This window comes from Anabrus simplex, chromosome 2, assembly GCF_040414725.1.
Source record: "Anabrus simplex isolate iqAnaSimp1 chromosome 2, ASM4041472v1, whole genome shotgun sequence".
Taxonomy (NCBI): Eukaryota; Metazoa; Arthropoda; class Insecta; order Orthoptera; family Tettigoniidae; genus Anabrus; species Anabrus simplex.
In genome coordinates, this window is record NC_090266.1 from 129,152,683 (window position 1) to 129,180,523 (window position 27,841).

At 38.5% G+C, this 27,841-nt stretch overlaps 1 protein-coding gene across 1 annotated transcript in view; it reads right to left on the bottom strand.

The window, feature by feature from the left end:
- LOC136863926 (cytoplasmic aconitate hydratase) overlaps positions 1–27,841 on the bottom strand; it is a 781,251-nt gene that overhangs the window by 500,891 nt on the left and 252,519 nt on the right. The window contains exon 7 of the mRNA XM_067140355.2: positions 24,984–25,114. Coding sequence (XP_066996456.1) covers positions 24,984–25,114 — 131 coding nt within the window. The remainder of the gene's footprint in view (positions 1–24,983; positions 25,115–27,841) is intronic.

The following is a 27,841-nucleotide window of genomic DNA, read 5'->3' on the forward strand; positions in this document are numbered from 1 at the left end:
ATGGGGATCAAGCTTTCGGGCCAACAAGTTCCAAGAGCATTGAGGGACTTTGACAGTGATCATGACTGTATGAAAAAAGATCAAAGATCTCAAGAACAATCCATTAAGGAAAGTAAAATTGAAATAGAAACAAAAAAGAAAGTGAGGAAAATGAGGAGAGCCAGCAGCAAGAAGAATATGATCCTGGAATGTTCTGAGAAAGGGGTATAAGTAACACAAACTTTAACTGCAGTTTCCCACAAACTCATTTTTTTGTTTTTGTATTTTAGGTACCCATAGCTCTAGAACTATTATACCAAGAGATGTAAAATTTTGCACACTCATTTATGGCTATATTGCAATATAAAAACTGTGGGATTTTGAATGTAGCTTCAAAATTGTGCTGTTTGTAAAACATTATATGTTACCAAAAATTATACATTTTAAAAATTAAGTTTGGATTTATGAGTTAAGTGATAAATATTTATCAAGTGTAAACTTCTGGAATTTCATACAACGATGAATGTATTTAATGTGCAGTAAGAATTAGGAAGCAGTGGCACAAGTACTTCAGTAGGAGTGTGTACCAACATAATGACATGTTTCAGTAAGACCTTAAAAATTACAATAATTTACAACAGTGTTTAGAGAAAATGAGGAGACTAAATCCAATGAATTCAAATTCACTGGAATCACCAAGGCTTTGACTTCACATGGCAAAATTTGTGCATTCCTGCCATTTATATCATAACAGACACATGGAGAAATGTTATGATCGTTTTGGCAATACAGTGGAACCTCGATTATCCGTTTTTCGAGGGACCATGAAATGAAACGTACAACACGGGAAAACGGAAAATCCAGGAATGAATGAAAACCATGAACAGTGTGGCTAAACATCACAAAAAAGAAACATGTATAATTATAATCTTACATAAACTCCTAAACCAAACCGGACTACAGCACCAATGGGACTTTGCCTGCCAAGCGACCGCTGCTCAGCCCGAAGGCCTGCAGATAACGAGGTGACGCATGGTCAGTATGGCGAATCCTCTCTGCCTATATTCCTGGCTCTCTAGACCGGGGTCGCCATCTCACCATTAGATAGCTCCTCAATTAAAGGTAATCACATAGGCTGAGTGGACCTGGAACCAGCCCTTATATCCAGGTAAAATTGCCTGACCTGGTCGGAATCAAACCCGGGCCCTCTGGATGAGAGGCAGGCGTTAGACTGCGAAACTGCATTAATTACTGGTAGGCGAGTTCCAAATCTCAATACTTTATATTCAATTTTACAGGGGAATCTTCATCAGTTTCCTGTGAAACCTTCTTTCAGTTCAGCAACTTTGATTAGCCAAACTCTTCGAAAAAACGAATAACTTATTAAAATTACAAAATTCTTTTATTTATAACCACATATTCAATACATTACACTACAGTCAATTGAATTATAATATAATCATAATATAATCATGGAGTGTCTAATATTGGGACACGTTTCATTCGACATAGCGAACATCATCAGCCATTAATGTAAGAAAACTAGTTCAGGGCCCTGAGCTTAAAATCTACAGAATGTTATCATCATATTAAAAAATGAACCATGTTCTTAGATCTATGAATGTCATGACCAGATCCTTGCCATATTCCCAATTCTTTTCCATTAATTGCCTCATGCTGACGATTGGGTCCACTGTAGATCTTCCACTTCTACAGCCATACTGTTCCTCTTGCAACTTTCCTTCTACCTTTCTTCTCATTCTCCTCTATAATATTCTTTCCAGTATTTTTGCCATGTTTCATAAGAGTGTGATTCCTCTACAGGTATCACATACTTTTTTTTTCCCACTTCTTAAGGACTGCCATTATTATTCCCTTTCCCCAGTCTTATGGCACACGTTTCTGTTTCCACATTCACTTTAACAATCTGTACACCATTGTAGTCCAACAGGTCCAGCAGGCTTTATCATTTCCACACTAATTTCATCCATCCCTGGTGCCTTCCCAATTTTCAATTTATGGACTGTTAATTCCACCTCTAACCTACTGTCTCCTCTGCACAATTTTTCACGTTCAGCATTTATCAAAATACTCCCTCCATCTTCTCTTTATTTCTTCTGGATGAATTATCAACTCTCCACCTTCATCTTTCATCAGCTCTGTATTAATTCTTTCTTTCCTATTCATCATCATCATCATCATTTAACAGTTCCATTTTCCCAGGTACTGCTGGTGAGCCTCTTCCATTCTGTTTTATTGAGATACGTTCTGTTGTTAATGACGTCCTCCAGTGTCCTTCCCTGATCTGCAATGTTCATCTTTACGATGTCCATCCAGTGGGTTCTTGGTCTTGACATACTCTATTGGTGAAAAATATCTAATTCCCTCCATGGGAATTTAGAATTTTCCATCCCCGCTACATATCGCTCCAAGTTAAGATATGCTGTACTTGTTGGCTCCATCCTCATTACATGCCCAAACCACCTCAGTCTGGACATGCTGATCCAAACTAACAATGATGTAAAAATCCCAGCTTCCTTCCTAACCACATCATTCTTCAACTTGTCCAGTCTGGTTTTTTGAATTGTGGACCTAAGGAACTTCATCTCAGATGCCTGCAACCTTGATGAGTCTTTCTTAGTGAGGGTGCAGGTTTCAATAACATAGGTTAAGATTGGTATAGTACTGATTGAACATCACCAGCTTTGATTTTGTTGGTACTTTGGGATCCCAGAGGGGTGTTCGTACTTGCTGGTAAAAGTGAGAGCTCTTCTGCACTCTATTTGCCACCTCCTTTGTGGCTAGTGTATCTCGAGATATTACACTGCCGAGGCATGTAAAGCTTGCCTATTACTTTCTATAATTCCATACAGCATTCTTTTACTACCAGCTCCATCTGTTTCCATCTTTTGTGTAAGTTCTTCCCAACCTTTCGTCTCCTACTAATTTCTTACATTTTCTTTTATTATCAAGATTCTTCCTTTTGCTTTGCTTTCTTTTCTTTCACGGCTTCTCTCACATTTTCATTCTACCATATTGTCTCCTTTTACTTCACTAACATCGATGTTCAACCCCAGGCACTTTCCGCCCTGCACACACATGTCGTTTTGAAGTTTCACCATTCATCTTCCACATTTCCTACTTCAGTAACTGGAATATGTTTTTTCAGTCTCTCCTGAAATTCTTCCTGTACATTCGTATCTTTTAAATTCCACACTTTTATTTTACAATCACAGATCTTTTTCCATTTTCTCCAATTTCATTTTCGCTATCACAACTCTGTGATCTCCATCGAATGCTTCCCCTGGTAAAGCTGATACCTCCAACTGTCTGTGATTTGTCCTTTCCACCAGAAAGTAATCAATTACAGATTTTATTCTTCTGTCACCCCAACCATATCTTGTAATTTTCCTGCTGTTTTTCTTCTGAAACCATGTGTTGCACACTATCATTCCATTTCTCTCACAAAACTCAACTAGTTTCTCTCCTTCTTCATTACTTTTCCCATATCCATACTGCCTGATTACTTCTTTTCTTCGTCTTTCGTTTCCCACCTGCATATTTAAGTCTCCCATTATAATCCATTCCACTTCAGTTCATCAGTTATCACCTTTTCTAGGAATTCCTCAGTTCCTCTTCATTTCCGGTCTGTGGTGCATACACATGTATGAAGTCCTTCACTTCGTTCCTCATTCTGTCTAATTTTCATTATCCTATCGCTGATGTACTTACTGTATCTACATACTCTTCAAGCTGTTTTGAACTTATCAGGCCCACGCCATTTTTCACCTCTCTGCCACCACTCCAGTATAGTGTATATCCTTTCCCCTTCCATTTAACTTTGCTCAGTCCCATCATTTCTATACTCTCTTTCTCCATAATATCCACCACCACTTCTACCTTTCCTGTCAGGGTCATAAGGTTGATTATGCCCACCTTCATGATGTTGACTACTGGTTGCCCATTTTTCATAGTTCTCGCATGCCCAAGGAACTGCACGCCACTTATAGCAGGGTACGCCGTAATCTTTTCCAAGGAAAGTTCGGAAGCACCTGATCATATACAGTATAGGCTATTATTACAGTGAGGTCGCCGCTCCCAGAGACATTTTATAGCTACTGCCCGATTTAACTTTTGGGCCTCAGGAGTACAGACGCCTTTTGCAACTGCTTCAATGTAGTTCAGACATTGCTGACAGGAGAAAATTCTTCTGCTTTATCTGCCATTGCAACTGGGGTCCTCTTCCGCCATATAAACCGTTGCCCATGTTCTTCTTTCTGGTGAATTTATGTGTCTTTTCACCTGGCCTCCAAAGGGAGGGCTCCAACCACCCGTAGCCATTGGCCACCCCTTTGGGCATCATGTTTGGTAATGGCCGCTTGACCCTCGGCCAGACAGTCGCAGGTAGTACCATCTAATGTCACATATGGTAGCAGGATGGTCCTGAGCTGACCTATCAGTCATATGCTTTAAATACATATAGTGAAGTAATCAATTACCAATTTTATTCTTCTGTCACCCCAGCCATATCTTGTAATTTTCCTGCTATTTTTCTTCCAAAATCATGTGTTGCGTACTATCGTTCCATTTTCTCAAAAACTCAACTAGTTTCTCTCCTCCTTCACTCCTTTTCCCATATCCATATTGTCTGATTACTACTTCTTTTCCTTGTCCATTTCCCACCTGTGCTGAAGCTATGGACTTAGCACTTTTTTTTTTTTTTTATCGTAGCACTGAAATTATCTACAAGTAGTTTTTAGTTTCTAGACTGTTTGTCTGTGGAATTGCTAGACTGCTACACTATGTAGTGACAATCTCCCAAGGATCATCAGGTGCACCAGATTCAATCACCTGGTATTGGTCTATAAGTAAAGACTCAAGTCTCAATAAATGGCCACATTGTTGACTGTGGAATCAGATTTAATTGGCCTGCCAGTTGGTTGAGTGTACCTGTCACACAAAAATATGCATAAAGTATGAACTAATGCAGATAATTCAACATTAAAAACTTCATATCTGGTCCGTATTGAAAGGAGATAACATACCATATAGGGAAATTTAATTGATCCACCTTTTTTCAATACATAATATATGTTGTTAATATAATCACAACATTTTTATTCAGTACAGGTTTCAGTGTCTATGGACACCCATCATCAGCTGAAACAGGTTGTAAGAACAAAGATATACAAGTGTGTAGTACATATAATACACCCTTAGTAATAAGTGACATTAATAGGATGAAGTAAAACTGCAATGCTTAAAAGAATATAAACAAGTTATGTGCTTGTTGGTCAAAGTATAAAATAAAAGTGAAGATATTAACAAATGTTTAAAGACTTGATCACTTTGAAATGGTTAAAAAGTCTCAAGCGTAGCACTGCTAAAAACTAGATAAAAATAAAACATGGACATCCAAAAACTGACATAGGATGCAGTCCTTCCACAGAGTATTGATAATATAGTAACATAAGTAAGTTTGCTGGTGGTTTGTAACATCAACTCATAAAAAGAAGCCATCATTTATGAGGTACTCAAAGAAGTGGATGATGTTGCAAGCAAAGAGAAAGTGGATATATGGCCAGAAAGTTCTCGATCCAATTCGGAACCTGAAGTATGAAAAGAAAGTTAAGAGTTAAAATGAGATATTGGAAATAGGGCATTCTTTTAAGCATTATATTGGCGACGCAATGATGGGAAAGGATTAGTAATGGGAAGGTAGTGGTCATGGCATTAATTAAAGTACAGCCCCAATATTTGCCTGGTGTGAAAATGGGAAACCATGGAGAAACATCTTCAAAGCTATAATACCAATATAAATGCTCCGTTATTGGACATTATAAATTTTCCAGCTAGCTCATTCTTGGTAGCCAGCGTTTCGCCCTCGTGTGCTAGGGTGGGCTCATCAGTTGGTACCTAGCACACCTACCAATACGCTGGCTAGTGCATACCGTGGAGGCCACTGCGTAGGCTAACTGGAGCCACCGGCAGTGCCAATGCACTAAGAGACTTTGTCTCATCACTAAAAATTGATGCCTGCTTGGCCATCAGATGATATAGATGTTGATTCCCATAGGGAATCTGAAATATTTGTCCTGAATGAGCAAATCTATAATACCAGTGCATTGGCACTGCCAGTGGCTCCAGTTAGCCTACGCAGTGGCCTCCACGGTATGCACTAGCCAGCGTATTGGTAGGTGTGCTAGGTACCAACTGATGAGCCCACCCTAGCACATGAGGGCGAAACGCTGACAACCAAGAATGAGCTAGCTGGAAAATTTATAATGTGCAATAACGGAGCATTTATATTGGTATTATAGATTTGCTCATTCAGGACAAATATTTCAGATTCCCTATGGGAATCAACATCTATATCATCTGATGGCCAAGCAGGCATCAATTTTTAGTGATGAGACAAAGTCTCTTAGTGCATTGGCACTGCCGGTGGCTCCAGTTAGCCTACGCAGTGGCCTCCACGGTATGCACTAGCCAGCGTATTGGTAGGTGTGCTAGGTACCAACTGATGAGCCCACCCTAGCACACGAGGGCGAAACGCTGGCAACCAAGAATGAGCTAGCTGGAAAATTTATAACGTCCAATAACGGAGCATTTATATTGGTATTATAGATTTGCTCATTCAGGACAAATATTTCAGATTCCCTATGGGAATCAACATCTATTATCTTCAAAGCTGCCGATGCACAGTGGTTCCAAATAGCAAAAACTTGGCCAAAAGTCCCTAAAACCAAGTTTCAATTTGGGGACTTTTAGGTTGGTACCTGCGGCATTAGAAATGAGCTTTTAGGCTGTTCGAAAGAAGCATGCGACTTACATAACGTCACGCAAATAGTCGGTTCGAGTGCAGCGTGAGAGGAGGCTGCATTTAGCTTTATGTTTGACCGTGTTGAATGTTTATGCCTGTACGTTATTATGACTGATTTTATCACAGAAGGAACTATTAAAAGTAAGTATATTTGTACACAGTAAACAAAATATCATTAAATGTAATTGTTATTACATTATTTAAACAATAAGAACAGCCCAAAAATTGTCAGTAATGAAAGATTCATAATATACAAGTAAAAAGTCCCACAACATCATGCCATAAATTTAATATTCCCTGCTTCTAACAACTTTTTTATAAATTACACAAAAATGCAGATGCCCATTTTTGCCCATTTTGAAATCTTATTCAAAATATTAGTGTTTTTAGTCTGTTTTGATTATCATTATATATATTATTACAATTATGTCCGACTCGTTGGCTTAATGGTCAGCGTAATGGCCTTCGGTTCAGAGGGTCACGGGTTTGATTCCTGACCGGTTCGGGGATTTTCATCCCTTCTGATTAATTCTTCTGGCTCGAGGACTGGACGTTTGTGTCCGACCCAACACTCTCCTCTTCATATTCACACACCACAGACACACGCAATAGTGATTACATCCCTCAATATAGGGTTGGCGCCGGGAAGGGCATCCGGCCGTAAAACGGGACCAAACCCATATGTGCGCCACAGTTCGCACCCGCGACCGCACAGGCGTGGGAAAGCAGTCGGAAAAGAGGAACATATTACTACTATTATTTTTTAAGTAATAAAATTGATTTCTGATCACTTTTTATTTTCAATACTATTTTAAATTACTAAACGAAAATAAATAAATTAATGAAATGAACAATTTATACTGTATGTTACCAATCCAAATAGTTTAAACAATGATTCATGTCCCTCCCCCACCCGAAATACCTAAAGGGCAAAAAATTCTCTTAGTAGAAGAGATGTATTTCTTCTTATAGACAAGGTTTATGCTGAAAACAATGTTCTATTAGAAGTGATTGAGAATCATTTGTCCATTATCAGCAATATACCTTTTACTCTGAGAGAAAAATCCAAGGCTGAGTTAAGGAAATTATTCAACAAATTCAGAAGAAAATTACAATAATGTAACAGACTGCACAACAGATTCTTGACAACAAATGTTTCGCGGCTTGACGTTGTCGTGGATTTTACCAGCGCCACCTACAAGTGCACAAATCACAAGACGTACATCTTCCAAGTATTGAAGTATCAAGCGATCGAACAAAGCTTAGGTGAACACATGCCATTTGAGAGCAGTACCATGGCCAACTTTATACAAGGCCGCGGCGTTCGACCTTGCAACACCGCACTTCTCTAGCCTGGGATGGCCACTGCCAGCTCTTGGCACGCGTTTGCTTCGCTACAAAAGGAATTGAAACAAGGAAATACAAGTATTTGTTATTATCATCATTACAGTGAAAGGATAGTGAGGAGCGAGCACATGGAGTAACAAAACCAATTTCCTCTCAATTTTTATTGGACATTTTTACAGAAACATAATACCACAGGTAGGCCTACTCTAACAAACAATAGCGAGATTTCTGTGATTAGTATGAGAAGTTACCCATTAAGTCCTCAACTTTCTGCAATTATTTAACAAAATTTTACTCACTGTTAAGACAATACTTGTAACTATTGTCATAAAATTACATCCACAGGCACAAGTTTTCTCGGCAATTTCTGACAATTCAATATCTGATAAAATGCCAAGTAGACTAAGATGTTGAATTACTTGGCGTTGATCGTTACATTTACATTTGAAAAATTGTTCCTCAAACTTATCAGAAATTAGTGCCTGCGTAATTCCAACATGTTTACACACTGATATAATAAAATCTGCAGGAACTGAAAGTCCACCCCTATTTATTTGATTGAAGTAGCTATCATTTATTTGCTCTTTATTTCTCACCAAAGCCAAACATTCTTCACATTTTAGTTTTGAGCACTGCTTGAACGAAACGTAACCACAGGTATACAGTAAATAAAACCTGACTCATCAAAATGTATGTTCTTGGTATACTTGTCTTCTAAAATACTGTAAAAAGTATCATCAACAGTAATTGACGAAAGGCTGCTTGTACTTTTTCTTGAATTTGTATCAGAAAAGAACATTATCGTTTCTTTCAAAAAAGTAACTACCTAGCTGAATGAAGGCCAAGTACGCTTTTTAACCTTATTTTCAATTCGGCTTCCATTACCTGAGTAACTGATATATTATAGTTTCCCTCTGTTAATTGGCGGTATTGGCCAAACCTGAATTCCAATTGGTCACTGAAATTTACCAGTTAGCACATAAGAGGGGTTCACAGTATGTAGAGCATAAATAATCATCTCGCATAATACGTAGGTTGTTACGTATAATGCATTGTTTCATTGGTTAAACAATTCTTTTGTGCGGAGTCATTTTCGTCATTCTTTTTCCATGTGGACAACCACTGGTGGAATACCTTTAGAAAAGCCAACCTTTTATCTTTGGGATTTTTGAAAGGCATTTGAAGACTATTTCGCTTAACAACATAGGCGAGAGGCCGCTTAATATTAACAATGAACTACCATGTTAGGATTATTCTAACAAAAAATGCAGTACGTTTATAATAATACTTGTTTAGGGCAGAAACTCTATATTCGTGAAACACGTTTGTAACCAAAGAAAACCTTTGACATTCAAGTGAATTTGGATGAACACTCTTAAATGTTAACTTTGGTGCAGACTTAATCAGTAAATCAGACTCCTTTTCATAGATCTCTCTTATGTTACTGAATGTTGCTCGAGTTACCTCTTTAAAATCAGGGTTACAATCAATTGAACTTGAAACATTTAAAAATGAGTCTAAACCTTCCCATATAGGTATAATAAAGGACTTGTTAATGCCAATTACATTCAGCCAGTTATTTCGTTTTTTTTTTTCAATACGTGGACACTGTCATATAAAAGAAAGGTTTTTAGGGGATTTCCATCAATATGGAACCAGTAATTACTATCAGAATGTTCGGTTAGTTCTTTGAACATAGCACGATTTACAGCATTATTATCGGCTATGATGGACAAAATATTTAGTCCACAATCCTGTATTTGCCTGATAACACGTTTTGTAATATCAGCTAGTTGAAAACCTGTTAACTGTTTCACTGGAACTACTTTAACAACCACTTTCAAATTTCCAAAAGCAGAACTAACGAGAAAGGCCAGAACTGTCTTAGCTAAATCGACTGATCTATTTGCAGCAACACCAAATAAATGCCCATTTTTTGAAATCTAAAATTTGTTTGACATTGATTTCATCAATCTGTAAATTTACAACCCTTTCTAAACTTGATAAATCTTTGACAATGTAATTAAAAAGTTACACTGTTCTCCTCATCAGCTTTCGGAGATATGGCGAAGTAAGTTGACAATTTTTGTAAAACTCGGGGATGAGGTATGATAAAATATGGTTAAACCTAATTGCATTATAACACTTTGTAGACTGCATATAAATGAGGAATGAATTTAGAGTTGTAATGACGTATCTAGGTTTCTTTAACAATAGAAGTGTAAACTGATCATGCAGAAACGTTAATGTTTTAAACAGAATCTCTGAAGATTCACCTTCCTGGTTTTCAAGTTCAGATTTTAGGTTATCTATTACTCTATTAATCTGCACAATTAGTGAACTGACAGAACTTTCAGGTAAGAAAAAGTCGTGGCAAAATTCTATTGCTTGGAACAACTGACTCCACTTACTTAATAATGAATTTCGAATATTACAGAGCCAGAATGAAGAACATTTGCGTTAGGAATTTCGCCACCATTGATATGAATTCCAACCGTAAAATCGTTGTTTACCCTAATACTTGACCTTATTTTAGGTATGTTTGACACATCTAATTTATGCAAAATACAGTAGTTTCCACCAGTTCTTACAGACCACTCAATTTTATGCTCCGCCAATTTCTTTTGTATATTAGAAACAAAGGACTCAAAAGTCTTAATTTTGTTCGCTTCCTCAGCTAGGGTCTTCTTACATTCCCCTGCAGACTTTGTCCCTTTTTCTTCTTCTTCTTCTTCTTCTTCTTCTTCTTCTTCCCTTCTTTCACCTGGGGATTTCCTCATCTTGGAGGAACACTTACTAAAGTACGATGGTAAGTTTGGAAATACCTTTAGAACCACACGAGGTAACAATACAGGCTCCTTCCGTGTGAATTCCCGATTGTTCCCATCACCATCCTTGTATTTTTCAACATAGCTTACGTCTTCAGGAAGAAAGTGTTTAATTCATACGAACGAATATTTGGTAGGTACCCAATTGGCTCGAGGAATGGCAAGTTCCCATACGGCTTTCAATTGTATACACAGATAAGCAACGGTATCATTTAATTTAGTTACAGTATTTTGAAGAGCACACGAGCGCGAGACACATCTCCCATGTAACTCAGTGGGCTACACAGAGCAGACTAGCCATTTACAGCAGGGTTGCCAATTTTCGCTCGTCGCAGCCTTCTGTAAAGTCGGCCATGGCAGTACAGTGTTGAATTTTCTTATGGTGTTCAGATGAGTTTACGTGCTTCTGGACAATTGATGCAACTGAAGTGGTTAAGGATGTTACGGAAGGGGGGAGGAGCAAACAACTGGTCTGAATTACAGAGCATCACTGAACAATGACAGCGAGAAAAAACTGTCCAGAAATTAGCATGTCATTTTTAATAGAAAATAAATTGTCGAAAAATATGTACAACATACGAACCATTAGTATTCTACACAACTGTAAGTTGTACCCCTCATATAACGAAGTGTTACTTGCTAAAAGAATGTTACTGCCCCTCTTCTTTTCTTCTTCTTTTATGACCACAAAGGATCACTTTAGTCAGTCCATCGTTCAGGTCTCTTTGAAGGGATTGTTCGGGCTTTGCGGTCTTCCCAGTACTTCTTCAGACACTCCGATCTTCGTGCCCTTTCCTTAGTTGAAAGTATGCGTGTTGTTGGTTTGTTTTGTGTAAGGGTAAAGCGGAGGTTTGTATTCTTGAGTTTTGTATTCAATTTTATCTTACTTGTGGTGTCTTCTGTTGTAAGGCCTATTTCCTTCAGATCCTCTCTTACTTCTTTGATCCATTTACATCCTGTCGTGGTATTTTTTGAGACGAGATTGTGTTGTACTAGTTGTTTCAGAAGCCTCGAATCCTGCATCCTCATGATATGTCCAAATAATCCCAGTCTCCTCTTACGCATAGTATCTGTAATGGGTTCTAGCTCTTTGTATACGACTTTGTTAGGTATTAACCGCCAATGTCCATCCTTCTGGTATTTTTTGTTGATGCAGGTTCTTCCAATCCTCCTTTCAATTTTCTAAAGTCTGTCAGTCTTTGATTGTTTATTCAGCTGAAAAAGTGTTTCTGCTGCATATGTAGCTTCCGGTTTTATAACTGTGTTGTAGTGTTTTATTTTTGCATTTATTGATAGACATTTCTTTTTCTAGATATCCCATGTTAATTTTTGTGCTTTAGCTAATCAATTTGTTCTTGTTTGGATTGAAATTTTTTCAATTAGGTTATGTATAAAGTAATAAACTTCATGGTAGGGCTCCGTATTGAGTTAAGACTTAACTTAAAAATGAGTACAATTTTATTGTTCCACCTTCTCAATACTTAAAATCATTTAACGTTTGTTAAAACATTATAGGTACTAGTTTCGGTCCGTTTTTTGGGCCATCATCAGCCTAGCCAAGAATGCAAGCAAAGACATAATCTAAAATAAAATGATGTGGATGAAAAGGGGGGATGGGATGGTAATGGAATGACATAAAAGTAAAAACCTTATACAGTGTTACAATAAATGTGGCCAGAACAAATTAAAATTAACAGAAGTATAAAAGCATTGTGATGTCATTTAAAGTCACCTGATGACAAAGTCTTGGATTAACGGTTGAACTTGTGTTGCACACTTAAAATCGAGTGAAATCTTATGTGAATTCTTGTGTTTCTGGAAGGTTCTAGAAGCAAGTTCCACAGTGGCGCAGAGGGAATAATCCAAAATGACCAGTATAGAATTGACGAATTGAGAAGGCTGGATTCGTTTTTATGTAGCGTAAATAATTGATGTTTTTAAGGTAGTCTCAATTCAGTCAGAACCCATGAACCTGAAGAACAAAACGGAATTAACGCGAAAGATCTTATAGAAGAAAAACAAAGGGAAGGGGAAAAAATAACGGGTACTCAGCTTGCGCTATTTGTGGACAAGCTGCAGGAATGAGTGCAACAGACAGAGTGAGTGTCACGCAGAATAGATCAGCAGAGGAGGAGAGGGGGGGGGAGGAGGGGAAGGATGACGTAAGTGTGGAAGGAGACGGGAAGGGAGGGAAGAGGGAATGGTTCAGGGTGGGTTGGGGGAGAGGGAATTTAATGGTATTTGTGGTGGTGGGGGACCTTTAATGGATTTAAAGAAAGGGTTATGAACAGCTGATTTGTTTTTCCTATAGTGGGAGATGAAAAGATCAAATAAAATATTGGGTTTCTCGGTAATTTCATTAAGGTTGTAGTTGGCATTAAAATATTGATCTAGATGTATGTAAAAGCTTTCAATTATGTTGAAAGAGGTCCCTTTTTTGCTATTTCGAGTATGTCCATATCTGTTTCGATGTTGGTAAAACTATGGTTATAATCGACCATATGTTGGCCGATGGCTGAAAATTTGTTGTATTTGATCGCGTTGAAATGCTCAGAATATCTAATATTGAAGCTCCTACCGGTCTGCCCTATGTAGGAAATATTTGAACATGTGTTACATCTAATTCTGTAAACACCTGATTTTGAGTACCTGTTTATTTTATTAATATGTGAAGTGTTATGTAAGATGTGCATGTTGTTGTTGCTGGTTTTGAAGGCTATTTTCATGCCTTTCTTCTTTAGAACATTAGTGATCATGTGAATACCACTGACATAGGTAAAAGTGGAGAAAGAATTGTGTTTGGATGGACCACGCTTAAAATTTTAAACAGAGATTCTCTATGGATGCAATCATAAGTTTTCTTGAAATCTACAAATGTTATCACCATATCTCTGTTTCTTCCCCTGTTACAGTCCATTATCACCTTAAGACTTATGATCTGATCAGGACAGCCCCTCCAGGGTCTGAAACCTCCTTGATATTCTCCTAGTACTTTCTCAAGTTTCTCAAGTTGCCCCTCTATAGAATTAACATTTAAACAACGCCGAAGTTAACCTACAAGCATTGCTAGATCATGTGGCCCAGCGGATAATTTTCCTTCAAAAAGATGTGATTAACAACCTCATTTCTCATAAAGTTCATGCATTTATTTCTAACTAGTATTTTTTCTGTAAACGGGAATGTGACGGTACTTCTGGACAAAGTACTTTTAAGTAAAAAATCAATAATGATTAAGGTGGCACAAAAACCGATGTGAGTAGTTTTTATTTTGCTTGTTCTACTTCAAATTATACCTAGTAATGAACGGATGAAAAACAAAATTATCATATCGGCTTTCTTCTCGATTTTGTCAGCCTATCAAAAATCAAATTTCTGCACAGAACGGCTGAATCTACAAATCCTGAAGTAAACAAAATTAAAGAGCAAGAACAAAATTCATTTCATTTAAAACTTCTGTTGACGGAACAGTAATCAATGATGAATATCAATTAGCATTGACAATCATCGATGGAAAAGTATGTAATTAACTAGCACAACATCTAGAAGGTGATATCTTTGCGAGTGTACATCAAAACTATTGAATAGGTTAGATCTCATTCTAAGAGAAGAAATCAAAGATCATTTGCAGTTTGGTTTTTCAAGTTTACATGCATTGATTTTTTTTTAAGCGCCTTTGGCACATTTCTTACAAATAACACATTAAAAACGGCAACATTGCAGCAAAGACAGTAAAAGCATTGCCAACTGAAAAAAAATACAGGAAGGTTTTCGTAAACAATTAGGAATTTTAGTTGATAAACTGAAACAAGGGCACAGAAGTACAAATGATGGGAACACAGCAAGTTTTTTTTTTTTTAATTCAACAATTTCTGCAGTAAAAACGGGAATCAACGAAACGTTCATCAAACTATTTCACATTATTTTGCAGGTAATAAATTGTGGATTTGACATCAATGTTCCTACAAATGAGCAATATAGCTCAGAAACGGCTTGTTTGTATGTAACACTGTACCCCTGGTATTACATGCCACCTGCAGTGCAAAAACTGTCAATTCTCAGTGCAAATATTAATGAGACATCCATTTTAACCATTGGACAAATGTTGGAAGAAGCACAAGAATCTTGCAACAAATTCATAAAACAACATCATCAAAAGTTTGCTTGGAAAACTAATCGCAAAAATAAATTTACAAGACGTTTGCTCAAGGCTCTCTGTTCTTCAAACCCATTAATATAGAGTGTACAAAAGTTGCTGATTAAATGACTCCAATCACTGGATCATGAAGCTGTCAAAATGTTAAATGAGCCTAGGAGGAATATTTTAGTAGTTTTTCATCTGACAGTAGCTCAGACAATCCAAACAATAGTTCTGATGGCGAATATTGATGTGTGTCTGTATATGTTAGTTAAGTCTAACATCTAACTCAAAAATGTATACATTAACTAATTAATCTTTGTAACACTGATAACAAACATTGAATCAATAACAATTTTTCTTTAAAAACATGAAATTCCGTAACCCCATAACCCTGCTGTAGTCGCGCTACCTTTCATGCCACGAGTAGTCACAGTGAGGTGTGGTCCGCACGTACATGTAAGTAGATTTAGGAGTTGTTAACATAAAACATAGAAAATGCATTTTTGAGGTACAATAACTAATTTACAATACGTTTAATCATTCTAAATATATCATATAATCCCAAATATCGCCAATACTTTTTAAAAGAAAATATTGCTTGTGTAAGTTGGGTGCGGGTCTTATAGCCTTTCATTTCGTGCGCGATACTTCACACATCTTAGGGAATGTTATGGCTTTTTAGTGTATTTTAGTTTTAAGGGTTGGCACTGGATTCAACCACGTCTTCCAACAGCATTTGTTTGAAAATAACAAGTGGATGTGTGTACCGTATTGTTCTCTCTTATGTATTTCATGTGATAGTGGAGATCTGTTCTATGATATAAATGTGTGTAAAACTTTCCTAGCCTCCCACGAGGCCAACCCCTCGTCAACGTCGTGGGAGGTGGGCAACGGCATGAAGTAGGGGATTGCCTGTAGGGGTGATGTACAGTGGGGACTGTGTGTGCCCCATGACCGCTACGGTAGCTGTGAAGGCCCTACAGGAACTCTGAAAAGTGACAGCTAACGGGGCTCTGCTGAAGACCTCAACGGCAGCGAAGAGGTCCTTGGGTACGGCGAAGCTGGCGGATGAGGCAACCCTTCTTCTTGGGGATAAATAAAACAAGAAACCACTGCCTTGTGATGAAGAGGAATCTTTAAAGGCTAAGGGAGATAACCCCTACAGAAAAATCCTGCGGTCTAGCGCAGACAGGAGGCAGCCCCTCCACTGGACTTAGGGTGCTGTGGGCTTATAACTCGCACACCTGAATGAAACTTATTACAGAAACCAGACGAAATTTATACCGGCCGGATTTTATGGAGACAACTTTTGCAATGAAATACAGAACACGAATCGGATTCTGGAATGTTAAAACTATGTATGAAACTGGCAGACTGAGAGAAGTAGTGGCAGAAATGAAAAGGTATAAACTGGAGATACTTGGGTTGAGTGAAACAAGATGGACAGGCTACGGAGAGGTGAGGACAGAAGAGGGGGGTGTCTTCATTTACTCTGGAAGAGAAGAAAATGATCAGCATTCAAGTGGAGTGGGTGTCTTACTCACAAAGAAAGCAAAAAATAGCAAAATGGAATGGACCCCTGTATCACATAGGATACTTACTGTACGAATAAGAACCAAAGTTAGACCTGTGACCATGGTACAGTGCTATGCGCCAACAGAGGTAGCAGAAGAGGAAGAGAAGGAGGAGTTTTATGATAGGCTGACATCAACACTGGCAGGGATAAAGAAGGAGGACATTGTGGTGTTGATGGGAGATCTAAATGCAAAAATCGGTAATGAAAATGAAGGAAGAGAAATCATCATGGTTAGACACGGAATAAGAGAAGAAAATAATAATGGCCAGAGATTCATAGACCTATGCAGTAATTTTGGATTGGTTATAGGTGGATCATTGTTTCTGCATAAGAACTGCCACAAGATCTTATGGGTATCACCTGATCTCCGCAAAGAAAACCAAATTGATCACTTGGCGATAAGTAAAAGATGGAGACATTCACTCTTAGATGTGAGGAATAAACGTGGAGAAGATGTAGGCAGCGACCATCACCTTATGATTGCTGATGTTAGATTGAAGGTGGCAGCACCAGTGAAACAGGCAGTAGTACGAATGAAACGTTTCAACTCCGGGAAATTTGGGGAAGTTGAAGTGCCAAATGAATTTAAGGTACATTTGAAGAACATGTTTGAAGCCCTTGCCGAACAACCAGATGAAGATGTAAATACCAAATGGAACACAGTCAAGGAACTCTTTCATGACACATGTGAAGAGATAGTGGGCTACAGAGAGCCAGGGAGGAAAGAATGGATATCTGATGACACTTGGGAATCAATCCAAAAGCGAAGAGAGTGCAAGGCACTTGTCAACTCCAGTAGAACAAGAAACCAGAAAGCAGTAGCAATGGAAAAATACAGGGAGGCCAACAACGAGGTTAAGAAGAAAGTGAGGAGAGATAAACAAGTGTTTACAGATCAACTGGCAACACAAGCAGAAGAAGCAGTAAGAGTCGGCAACAGCAAAGAAGTATATGCCATTACGAGAAAGCTTTCGAGGAGGAACTTTTCAGGGCAGAAACCAATCAGAGATGCAAACAGAATAGCCTTGACATCTGAGACAACTGGAAAGATGGAGATATCACTTCATGGAAGTACTCAATAATCTTGGTGAGTAATCGAGAACTGAAGAAGTTGAAACCATTTTGAAGGATCCAGACATCTCGGTAGAACCACCAACACGACAAGAGATTGCACAAGCAGTGAAACAAATGAAGAGTGGCAAAGCGCCCGGTGTAGACAACATTACCCCAGAAGCCCTAAAGGTAGATCCAGATTAAACAGCGGAAATCACGGAACCACTTCTAACACTAATATGGAACGAAGAACACCTCCCTGAGGAGTGGAAGAAGGGTGTCCTCATCAAGATACCGAAGAAGGGTGACCTCTCAGATTGCAATAACGGAGGGGAATAACATTACTCTCATATGGGGAAAAGTGATGTCAAGAGTCATACTGAACAGAATAAGCACAGTCGTTGACAGGAGACTACGTCAAGAACAGGCAGGTTTCAGAGGAGGTCGGTCTACTGTGGATCAGTTTAACTCACTAAGGCTAATCATTGAACAATTTGCTGAGTATCAGACATCTCTGTATATACTTTTACTTGATTTTGAAAAGGCCTTTGACTCTATCAACCGGAGGAAAATGTGGAAGGCTATGGAAAAGTTCGGAATTCCACAAAATATTATGATGGATATACTTGTCAAGTAGAACATAAAGGGAAGCTTTCTGAACCTTTTGCTGTAAAATCTGGAGTAAAACAAGGATGTCTATTCTCGCCAATCTTGTTTATCATGACACTGGATTGTATGCTGAGAGAGGCAACGAATAGAAAGCGTGGCATTCAGTGGGGATTAAATAACCGATTGGAAGAACTGGATTATGCGGATGATCTGTCTTCTCGCAGAATGTTTTCGGGACATGGAAATCAAACTGAATGACTTAAAAATAGAAGCTAAAGAAGTAGGCTTAAAGATTAATAACAAAAAGACTAAAGAAATGCGCATAAACCATCGTAACAATTGCAACTTGACTCTAGATGGAATGGATATAGAAAGGATAGAGGAATTTTGCTACTTAGGAAGCATGGTAAGCCAGGATGGAGGTGCTTTTAGAGATGTGGCGAGTCGTATAAATAAAGCCAAAGGAGCTTTTGCACAGTTACGACCAATATGGAGATCCCCTCACATTCGTATAAAAACGAAGCTAAGGATATTCAACTCAAATGTTAAATCTTTGTTACTGTATGGAAGCGAGACCTGGAAAGTGACCAAAGACATTACCACAAGGTTACAGACTTTGATAAATCTGTGTTTGAGGTACATTATGAGAATATGGTGGCCAAAAACTATCTCAAACAAAGACCTTTGGGAGGCCACAAGTCAAAGTCTCATACAGGAACAGAAAATGAGAAGAAAATGGAGATGGATTGGGCACACCCTGAGAAGACCACAAGAGAGTATCAGAAGGCAGGCATTGTGTTGGAATCCACAAGGCAGTCGCAGGCAAGGCAGACCGAGGATTACCTGGAAGAGAACCATAGATAAGGAGATTGCTGGAGTTAACAATACATGGAGGGAGGTGAAAGCATTGGCGGCAGATAGGAAAAGCTGGAGAAATTTCGACGAGGCCCTATGTTCCACATGGAATTAAAGGAAACAAGTAAGTCAAGTCAAAACTTTCCTAAAAATTGGCTGTAGTTTATAAGCTCGGTAAAATTATTTCTAAGTATAGAACAACCCTGAAATCAAATATTGGCACACTCGTGGTCGCTGTGACTTGGCAACCAAGCTTCTCAGGGCGCGCTCCCCCAAACCCAAACACACGTTCTTTGAGTGCCACGTGTAAATGTGAATTCAATGAAACATTTTCAGTCTTTTACTGTAAGTGAAAAACTGAAAGTTAAAAAGGAAGCTGAAATCTGAAATCGTGCCGCCAGTAGGAAATACGATATAGATGAATCTTGTATTCGAGACTGGATAAAGAAGAATGATTTTCTTTTAAACGGTAGTGGTGATCGTAGAGCTTTCTGCGGGCATTGTGTAGTTTCCTGAAATTGAAAAGATTCTGTACAAATACGTAAAAGAACGGAAGGAATTTAGATACAGCTTGTCTACCGAAATGTGCGAATTAAATGCATTAGAAATCGCAAAAGAACTTTCTACACCAGAGGGTGGATCAGAAATTTCTATAAGAGAAATGGACTAAGCATTACAAGGCATACCACAATTTCACAGCGTCTTCCTATCGCCTATGAAGAAAAACTGTTTTCCTTCCAGTGCCATATAACTGAGTTGCAAAAGAAAAATTCGTACCGGCTTTCCAAAATTGGAAATGCAGATCAGATGCCCGTCTATTTTGAAATGCCATTGGACAGTACTGAGAGTGTTAAGGGGTCAAAATGTGTTGACATCAGAACAGGTGGTATGAAGAACAGAGGTGCACAGTAATGTTATGTATACCCGCTGATGGAACTAAACTTCCACCGTACGTTGTTTTGAAGAGAAAGGCGCTTCCGATAGAAATTCTAGCTGCTGGTGTTTTCGTCTGAACTCAGGACTCCAGTTAGATGGACAGTCTACTGGTGGTTGACTGGCTGAAATGTGTTTGGCAACTTCGCCCTGGTGTGTTGGTTGGACGGAAAAGCTGGCTTGTTATGGACAGCTACCGCGGTCATACAACAGGAGCTGTGAGGAAGCAAACCAAAGACACAAAAAATGATCCAGCAATTCCGGGCAGACTGATATCTATGTTACAGCCGTTGGATGTCTGTGTAAACCAACCGTTCAAAGCAGCCTTGAAACAGCTGTATACCAAGTGGGTGGCGGTTGACAATCATGCACTGATGCCAACTGGTCGTATTAAGCGCTTGGAAGTTCAACTGCTTTGTTCATGGGTAAGGATGGCGTGGGATCATATCTCTGGTGACCTTGATTGGAAAAAGTTTCCACATGTGCAGTATTTCTAATGCTATGGATGGCAGCGAAGACAACGTTGTGTGGGAATGTGATGGTCAAAGTGATAGTGAAAGCTCTGAAGTTGGTACTTCTGGCGATAAAGTGTTCACTAACGTTCTGTGATTGATAAATTTTTCTGTGTGTGTGTGTGTGTGTTTTAAATAATTTATTGGGTATTTTTGAAGGACAATTAAGAACTTTCTGAAATTATTTTAAATTCATGAAACATACGTAGTGAAATGACATTCTTGTTCTGTAGCAAATATTGTAAATAAATTAGAGTGAAACTTTTTTAAAAATTTTGACCTTTAAATTATAGGGGATATACAACAATCACAAATGCCCAAATGTTACAGAACAATGTTACAGGAATAATCTCCTTAGCGACCCAGGCGATAGTTACAAAATAGATTGAAATCGCGGATAAAAATATAATACATTATACATACAGAATTAAACAAACAATTAACATCTCTCAGCACATTTTAGTCAATTTCTACATTCTCCAAGCATTCGGAACACACAATACTTGCATGTTCGAGACAATATCACACTTCTTGCAACTGTACCTGGCAGCTCTGTTCTTTTTCCTGTCAAAATAAGCACACCGATCCCTGTGCCAGCTGGAATTCTCCAGAGGGAGTCTTTTAGGTTCAATTTTGAAAATTTCACAGATCCCTGATGGAATATTACGAGGCAGATTATTTAATGCATCTCAATTTTGCACATTTTCTGCAACACACAAATAATGACACAAAAAAAAAAAAAATCTCCAACTGAAGTCCTACTATCTACAAAAATAGCCCACTTACAATACTTACATAAGCAGCAACAATTATCAATCACATACGGCAATAGCAACGCGGAACTACCAGTCCGCACCAGCTATTTGTTTAACACTACCGCACAGAATGAGGCGAAATGAGAGAATGACGCATGGGAACTATGGACAGGAAGGTATTGATTTCAAGTCTCTTAAGGTCAAGGACAAGCGGAGGGTAGAGAAAAATAACAGTGTGCGAGCACTGCAGGGTTAAAGCCTTATTAACTTTTCAAAATTAAATGTTTATATTAAGTTTGTCATATTAAATCCACCATTTTTATTTTAAGTCTGCCATTTTTTCCAACACATTCAGAATCAGCGACCTTACCTAATTTTTATTTATGTCACATTATTTTAAAATGTCATGTCCACTATATTGGGTATACTATTTTGTTTAAAAAAGAATTATGTCAGATTCAAATTCAGCAACCTAAAGAGCACATACAGTATATATATATATATATATATATGTATTTGAAAAATAGTACACATTTCAGAATTTTGGACAGGTTTTCGACATTAGGGACCACAGTGCAACGGTGGAATTCGAACCCACTATCTGCTGAATGTAAGCTTGCGGCTACACGACCCTACCTGCATGGCTAACTCTCCAGGTCTCGCAGTGTTTAATGACTGCTTACAGCATCCATGTGTGCAATGACAAGATGTATGACACTGGTTAATAACAGTTTCATTCTGTACGAAAATAAATCTCACTTTTAAACTGCAAAAATACATGTTTAAATCCTAGCCGTAGTATTTCTGTGCAGTGTATAAAGTTGGTTGAAATGAACGAAGACTTGTCCATCTATGAGGTACAACATTCTTCACTACCGCAACCACTCATTAATTTGTATTAAGTACTTTCAATAAACATTGCCCGACTCTTTGGCTGAACGGTCAGTGTACTGGCCTTCCGTTCAGAGGGTCCCGGGTTCGATTCCCGACCGGGTCGGGGATTTTAATCTTAATTGGTTAATTCCAATGGCACGGGCGCCGGGTATATGTGTTGTCTTCATCATCATTTCATCCTCATCGCGACGCGCAGGTCGCCTACGGGCGTCAAATACAAAGACCTGCAACTGGCGAGCCGAATCCGTACTGGGATATCCCGGCATTCAAAGCCATATGACATTTCATTTCAATAAATATTTCTATTATTTTTTAATTATTATTACAGTATTATTATTTTTTTTTTTTTTTTTTTGCTATTTGCTTTATGTCGCACAGACACAGATATGTCTTATGGCGACAATGGGATAGGAAAGTCCTAGGAATGGGAAGAAAGCGGCCGTGGCCGTAACCCGTTAACGCTGTGCGTGTCCATATGATCACGGCCTGCACTGGAATTGATTGCTGACTGTGCAGATCAATTCAAGAAGCATGTGGCAACTGTGTGCAAGCATATTATTACGTGATACATATTGACTCATTGTTTCGGCGCACTTTCATTTTGTGTCATTGTCATGATGGCGCGCTTCAAGTAAGTTTGACATTTCACATATATTTATGTTTAGATTACGCAACTAATATGCTTAACAAGTTTGGAAGTGATCTATGTTCACATTATGATGCAGGTAATTTACATTTAACAGTAAATATTACTCCTGTAGGCACTTAAAACATTGCGTGATCATATGATCACGCTAGGCGCTTGAGTTAGCTATTCACCCTGTGCGTGTATTTGATGGTGGACGTTACGCTACCTGTTACTATTATTGTTATACATCAATTTTCATTGAACAACTTTATTCAATTTACGGTTATCAATTCTACATTTAAATAAATTGCGACTTGTTAACATATATGCAGCTACAAAACCTTGTTTCCCTTTTTACAGGGACGATACGCTCCAAGAAGTATTAGATATTCTTGAATCGGACGAACCAATTGGAGGGGTTAACAGCATTTTTATTGAACCTCAGGAAGCTAATATTCACTCCGACGAAGATTCAGGAGATGAAGATGTTGGTGGTTTGGTTGATAACCTCACAGGTCGCCAGCTTTCAAGTAAGGCAGAAATTGTACTCGCTGGCAATGATCGTATAGGAGGCGCAGACGATGATCCCCTTTCAGCAGAAACAGATAGGATGGACCAGAATGTGTCGTACTACAGAGTAGGCATACGTGGAAAGAAATGGTGGTGGTCGCTATTCACATGGCTCCTGGATGTATCCATTCACAATTCATGGTTACTGCTAAGGAGGTCTGGATGTGATTTGTCACATCTAGAATTTCGTTGCCACATTGTGCAAACATATTTACACAAGTTCAAAATAACGCCAGTAGGAAGAGGCCGCCCTATCACCTCGAGAAACAGTATCCAGCAGAATAGTGTCACTGACGATGTACGACTTGACGGGACTGGGCACCTCGTAGCGCCCTGCAATCAACGACGTTGTGCTGGAAAGGAATGCTCCAGTAATGTTCACACCGAGTGCACAAAATGTAATGTTGGACTCTGTGTTCCATGCGTTGTCCTATTTCATACAGTGTGAAGCATCCAGTTCTTATATTTGTTCCTATTCGGTACTTTCTGTGAATTAGATAACTTGAATGTAATATATTACGAATATCTTGAGACTTTTATTGCTTTATTTATGTATGTATATATTGTAATTAATGTATATTCTTCATAAATTATCATCTTTAGTTTATTTTAGTGTATTTTGTTCATAATTTATCAATATCAATACAAAAAAATCTATAAATACTAAAGAAATGCTATACAGAATGAAATGCTAACACATCTGCCTAGCGCGATCATAAGAACACGCCACCTAACGACGAAACCGTGAAAAGTATGAGCTTAATAATTATTTTGTAGTTATGTTATACTATGGACCTGAAGTGATTTAGACGAATTTCAAAGATAATGGACGAAAAAACTAATTTCGGCGTTAAAGGGTTAAGTAAGATACAGCCCCAGCATTTGCCTGGTGTGAAAATGGGAAACCACGGAAAACCATCTTCAGGGCCGCCGACAGTGGGATTCGAACCCACTATCTCCCGATTACTGGATACTGGCCGCACTTAAGCGACTGCAGCTATCAAGCTCGGTGCATTTCTATCTGAGTATTAGAAATATTTAACAGTTTTTAAATATGATATACTAGTGAAGTTCGAACACATTTTCCTTACTTCATTGGATACCAGAACAGAAATGTCAATTTTGATGGTCTTGACAATGATAGTGATGTTTGAGCTTGCATCCGGGAGACAGTGGGTTCGAGCCCCACTCTCGGCAGCCCTGAAGATGGTTTTCTGTGGTTTTCCATTTTCACAGCAGGCAAATGCTGGGGCTGTACTTCACTTAAGGCCGCGGTTGCTTCCTTCCCACTCCTAGGCCTTTCCTATCCCATCGTTGTCATAAGACCTATCTGTGTCAGTGCAACGTAAAACAAATTGTAAAAAAACACAATGATAGTGATGTTTATGGAGGGCAAATTAATGTCCATTATTCTGAATTATTTTTACAACTATAAGACAGGCAGCCCTGCTACACTGCTCATTCCTCAGTTTATTACACTTACCTTTGTAATAGTGAGAACAAGATCAGTAGATGTAGCATATTGACTTAGTCTTCCAGTTATTTTATAGCCAATGACTTTGGGTAACAACATAGAGATTGCCTGACCAAGCATGACAGCCTCTGCTTCAATTCCTAGAAATATACAAAGTATTGTCAAATGGAAGAGTCTTACAATGTAAATCATCATACATTGCTTTAAAAGTCTGAAATAAATATGGTACCTATAACATAAAAACTTTCCAGTCTGTCAAACACACAACAATTTCAATATTTATTACAACACTATAAACATACCTGTAAAAAATACACACTATTATACATAGATATCAACAGGCATGTACAACTAACATACAACTTCCCCATAAATTTGTATTGTAAATTTGTATAACCTCAAAATCTGTTGACTAACATATGATTTCCCTGTTAATATGTATTGTGCCGGGCTGAGTGGCTCCGACAGTTGAGGCGCTGGCCTTCTGACCCCAACTTGGCAGGTTCGATCGTGTCTCAGTCCAGTGGTATTTGAAGGTGCTCAAATATGTCAGCCTCGTGTCAGTAGATTTTCTGGCACATAAGAAAACTCCTGCGGGACTAAATTCCGGCACCTCGGCGTCTCCAAACACCGCAAAGTAGTTAGTGGGACACAAAGCCAATAACCTTAATATATATATATATATATATATATATATATATATATATATATATATACAGTAAATTTGTATAAACTCAAAACCTGTTCAGTCGGAAACTCTGTCATACAGGGTTATTCTAAATGATTGTCGGGGTTACAAAAATTCATAACTCGCAGTGCAATTGACGTAGGAATATGAATCTTGTTTTAATGTATACTGTAACTCGTACAGTTATTTTGACATAGATTACAAATGCTCGATATGTGCGCCTTGCGTCACTCTACACACATCTAGTCGATAGTCCATCTCTTCCCACACGAGTCAACATGGCAGCGGTGATGCTTTCGAAGGCGGCTTGGATGCGCTGCTTCACTTCCTGAATATCCACCGGTAGAGGAGGAACAAATACCTGATCTTTAACATATCCCCACAGGAAGAAATCGCATGGTGTAAGATCTGGTAAACATGGTGGAAAGGGTAAGAGCATCAGATCACCTTCTGTTCCATGTCCCATCCATCGTTGTGGTAGTTCTTGGTTTAAAAATGCTCTAAACTCCCTGTGGAGATGAGGTGGGGCACCATCATGTTGCAGCATGATCCCTCTCATTCAACTGGGGTAACAGCCATTCTGTGAGCATGTCCAGGTAAGTCAGTCCTGTTACTGTCTGTTCATTGAAGAAGAACGGGCCATAGACCTTCGTGTTTGAAACGGCACAGAACACATTCACTTTAGGGGAGACTCGTACATGTTCCACATAACAATGGGGGTTCACTGCACCCCAAATGCGAACTTTTGTTTGTTTACCTTTCCACTTACATGAAAAGTAGTTTCGTCACTGAAAACTACTCTGTCAAGAAAACCATTATCTTCTTCAATCCGTTCCTGCAGTGTCATGCTAAAGTTGAAACGTAGGGCTTTGTCATTAGCTGTTAGGGCTTGACGCAATTGTAGGTGATATGGCTTTATCTTTAGGCACCTTCGTAACACACACCATACTGTGGTTTGAGGAACTTGCAGTTCCCTGCTACATCTTGTAGTTGATTTCATAGGACTACGGAGATAAACGCCCCTAATCGGATTCACATCCGCTTCTGACACAGCGGGATGCCCAATGCTTTTCCCTTTGCACAAACAACCTGTATCCACAAATTGTGCGTACCATCTGTGAATAGAGTTGTCGGAAGGAGGCTCCTTCCCGTATTTTGTCCGAAAATGGTGCTGGACTCTGGTAACGGATCGGTATTGATGAAATTCAAGAGTACAAAAAGCTTTCTCCTTATCGCTAACTGCCATTTTGTTAAACACTGCTATTACTGCCATCTGGTGGTAACTTATGTACTAGAGCTGATGCAAAACAAAACTTTGAGAGTTTGTCTTACCATTACTGCAACAATAAAAATTGTACACTTTCCACGTTTTCAAAAAAAAAATTCACGAAACCCCGACAGTCATTTAGAATAACCCTGTATTTGTATATTGGGTATGATTCAGTATCATTCAGATACATGTGGAGGCTTCTGGAAGCTTACCATGATGTTCTATTATCCAGATAAATGTGGAAACTTTATAGGAATCATGTAGATTTCTACTTCAAGGTATTTTATATTGTATCCAAATATTAAAGTTTAATCTACACTGGAGTACTCCAATTGAGAGGCCAGTCAATCGATTGATCCTTGTATGTTCGGGTGTGTTCCTTTTAGAGCGTTGCAAGAACATTTCCAGAAGTTAGAGAATTCTAGACTAGCTGTTGAACGGTATATATATCGAGCTAACAGCCAAGAAGCCGGGTAGTTAGTTGGTCTTGCCTAGTGATGGTGAAGTGAATCATCAGTATGAGGAATTGTTGATATCTGTACTTGTCAGAATCGATTGTGAACTGCTTCAGTGTATTTTTCGTAAGTGTTGCAGTGTTGTTTACAATTGTGTGTAATTATCCTAATCATTAAGTGAACTGAGTGGGAACTATGTGTTGTTAAGGAATAGACTCAGGCCCGGTTTCTTCAACGAATGTTGTGTTAACTCTGCTGTTAAGGAGACTTAACACATAATGTAACAAAATGGTCGCCTCATCAAGAATTGTTAACTTGATTAACAAATTGTTAATACTTGAGTTAAATTAAACTGGCAGCAGCCCTGTGTTAAACCTCTTAAACCCTGCTAAAATTTTAAAATGGAGGCATGTAGAATACGTAAGTTTGAAGCTTTACTGCTGTATGAAGACTA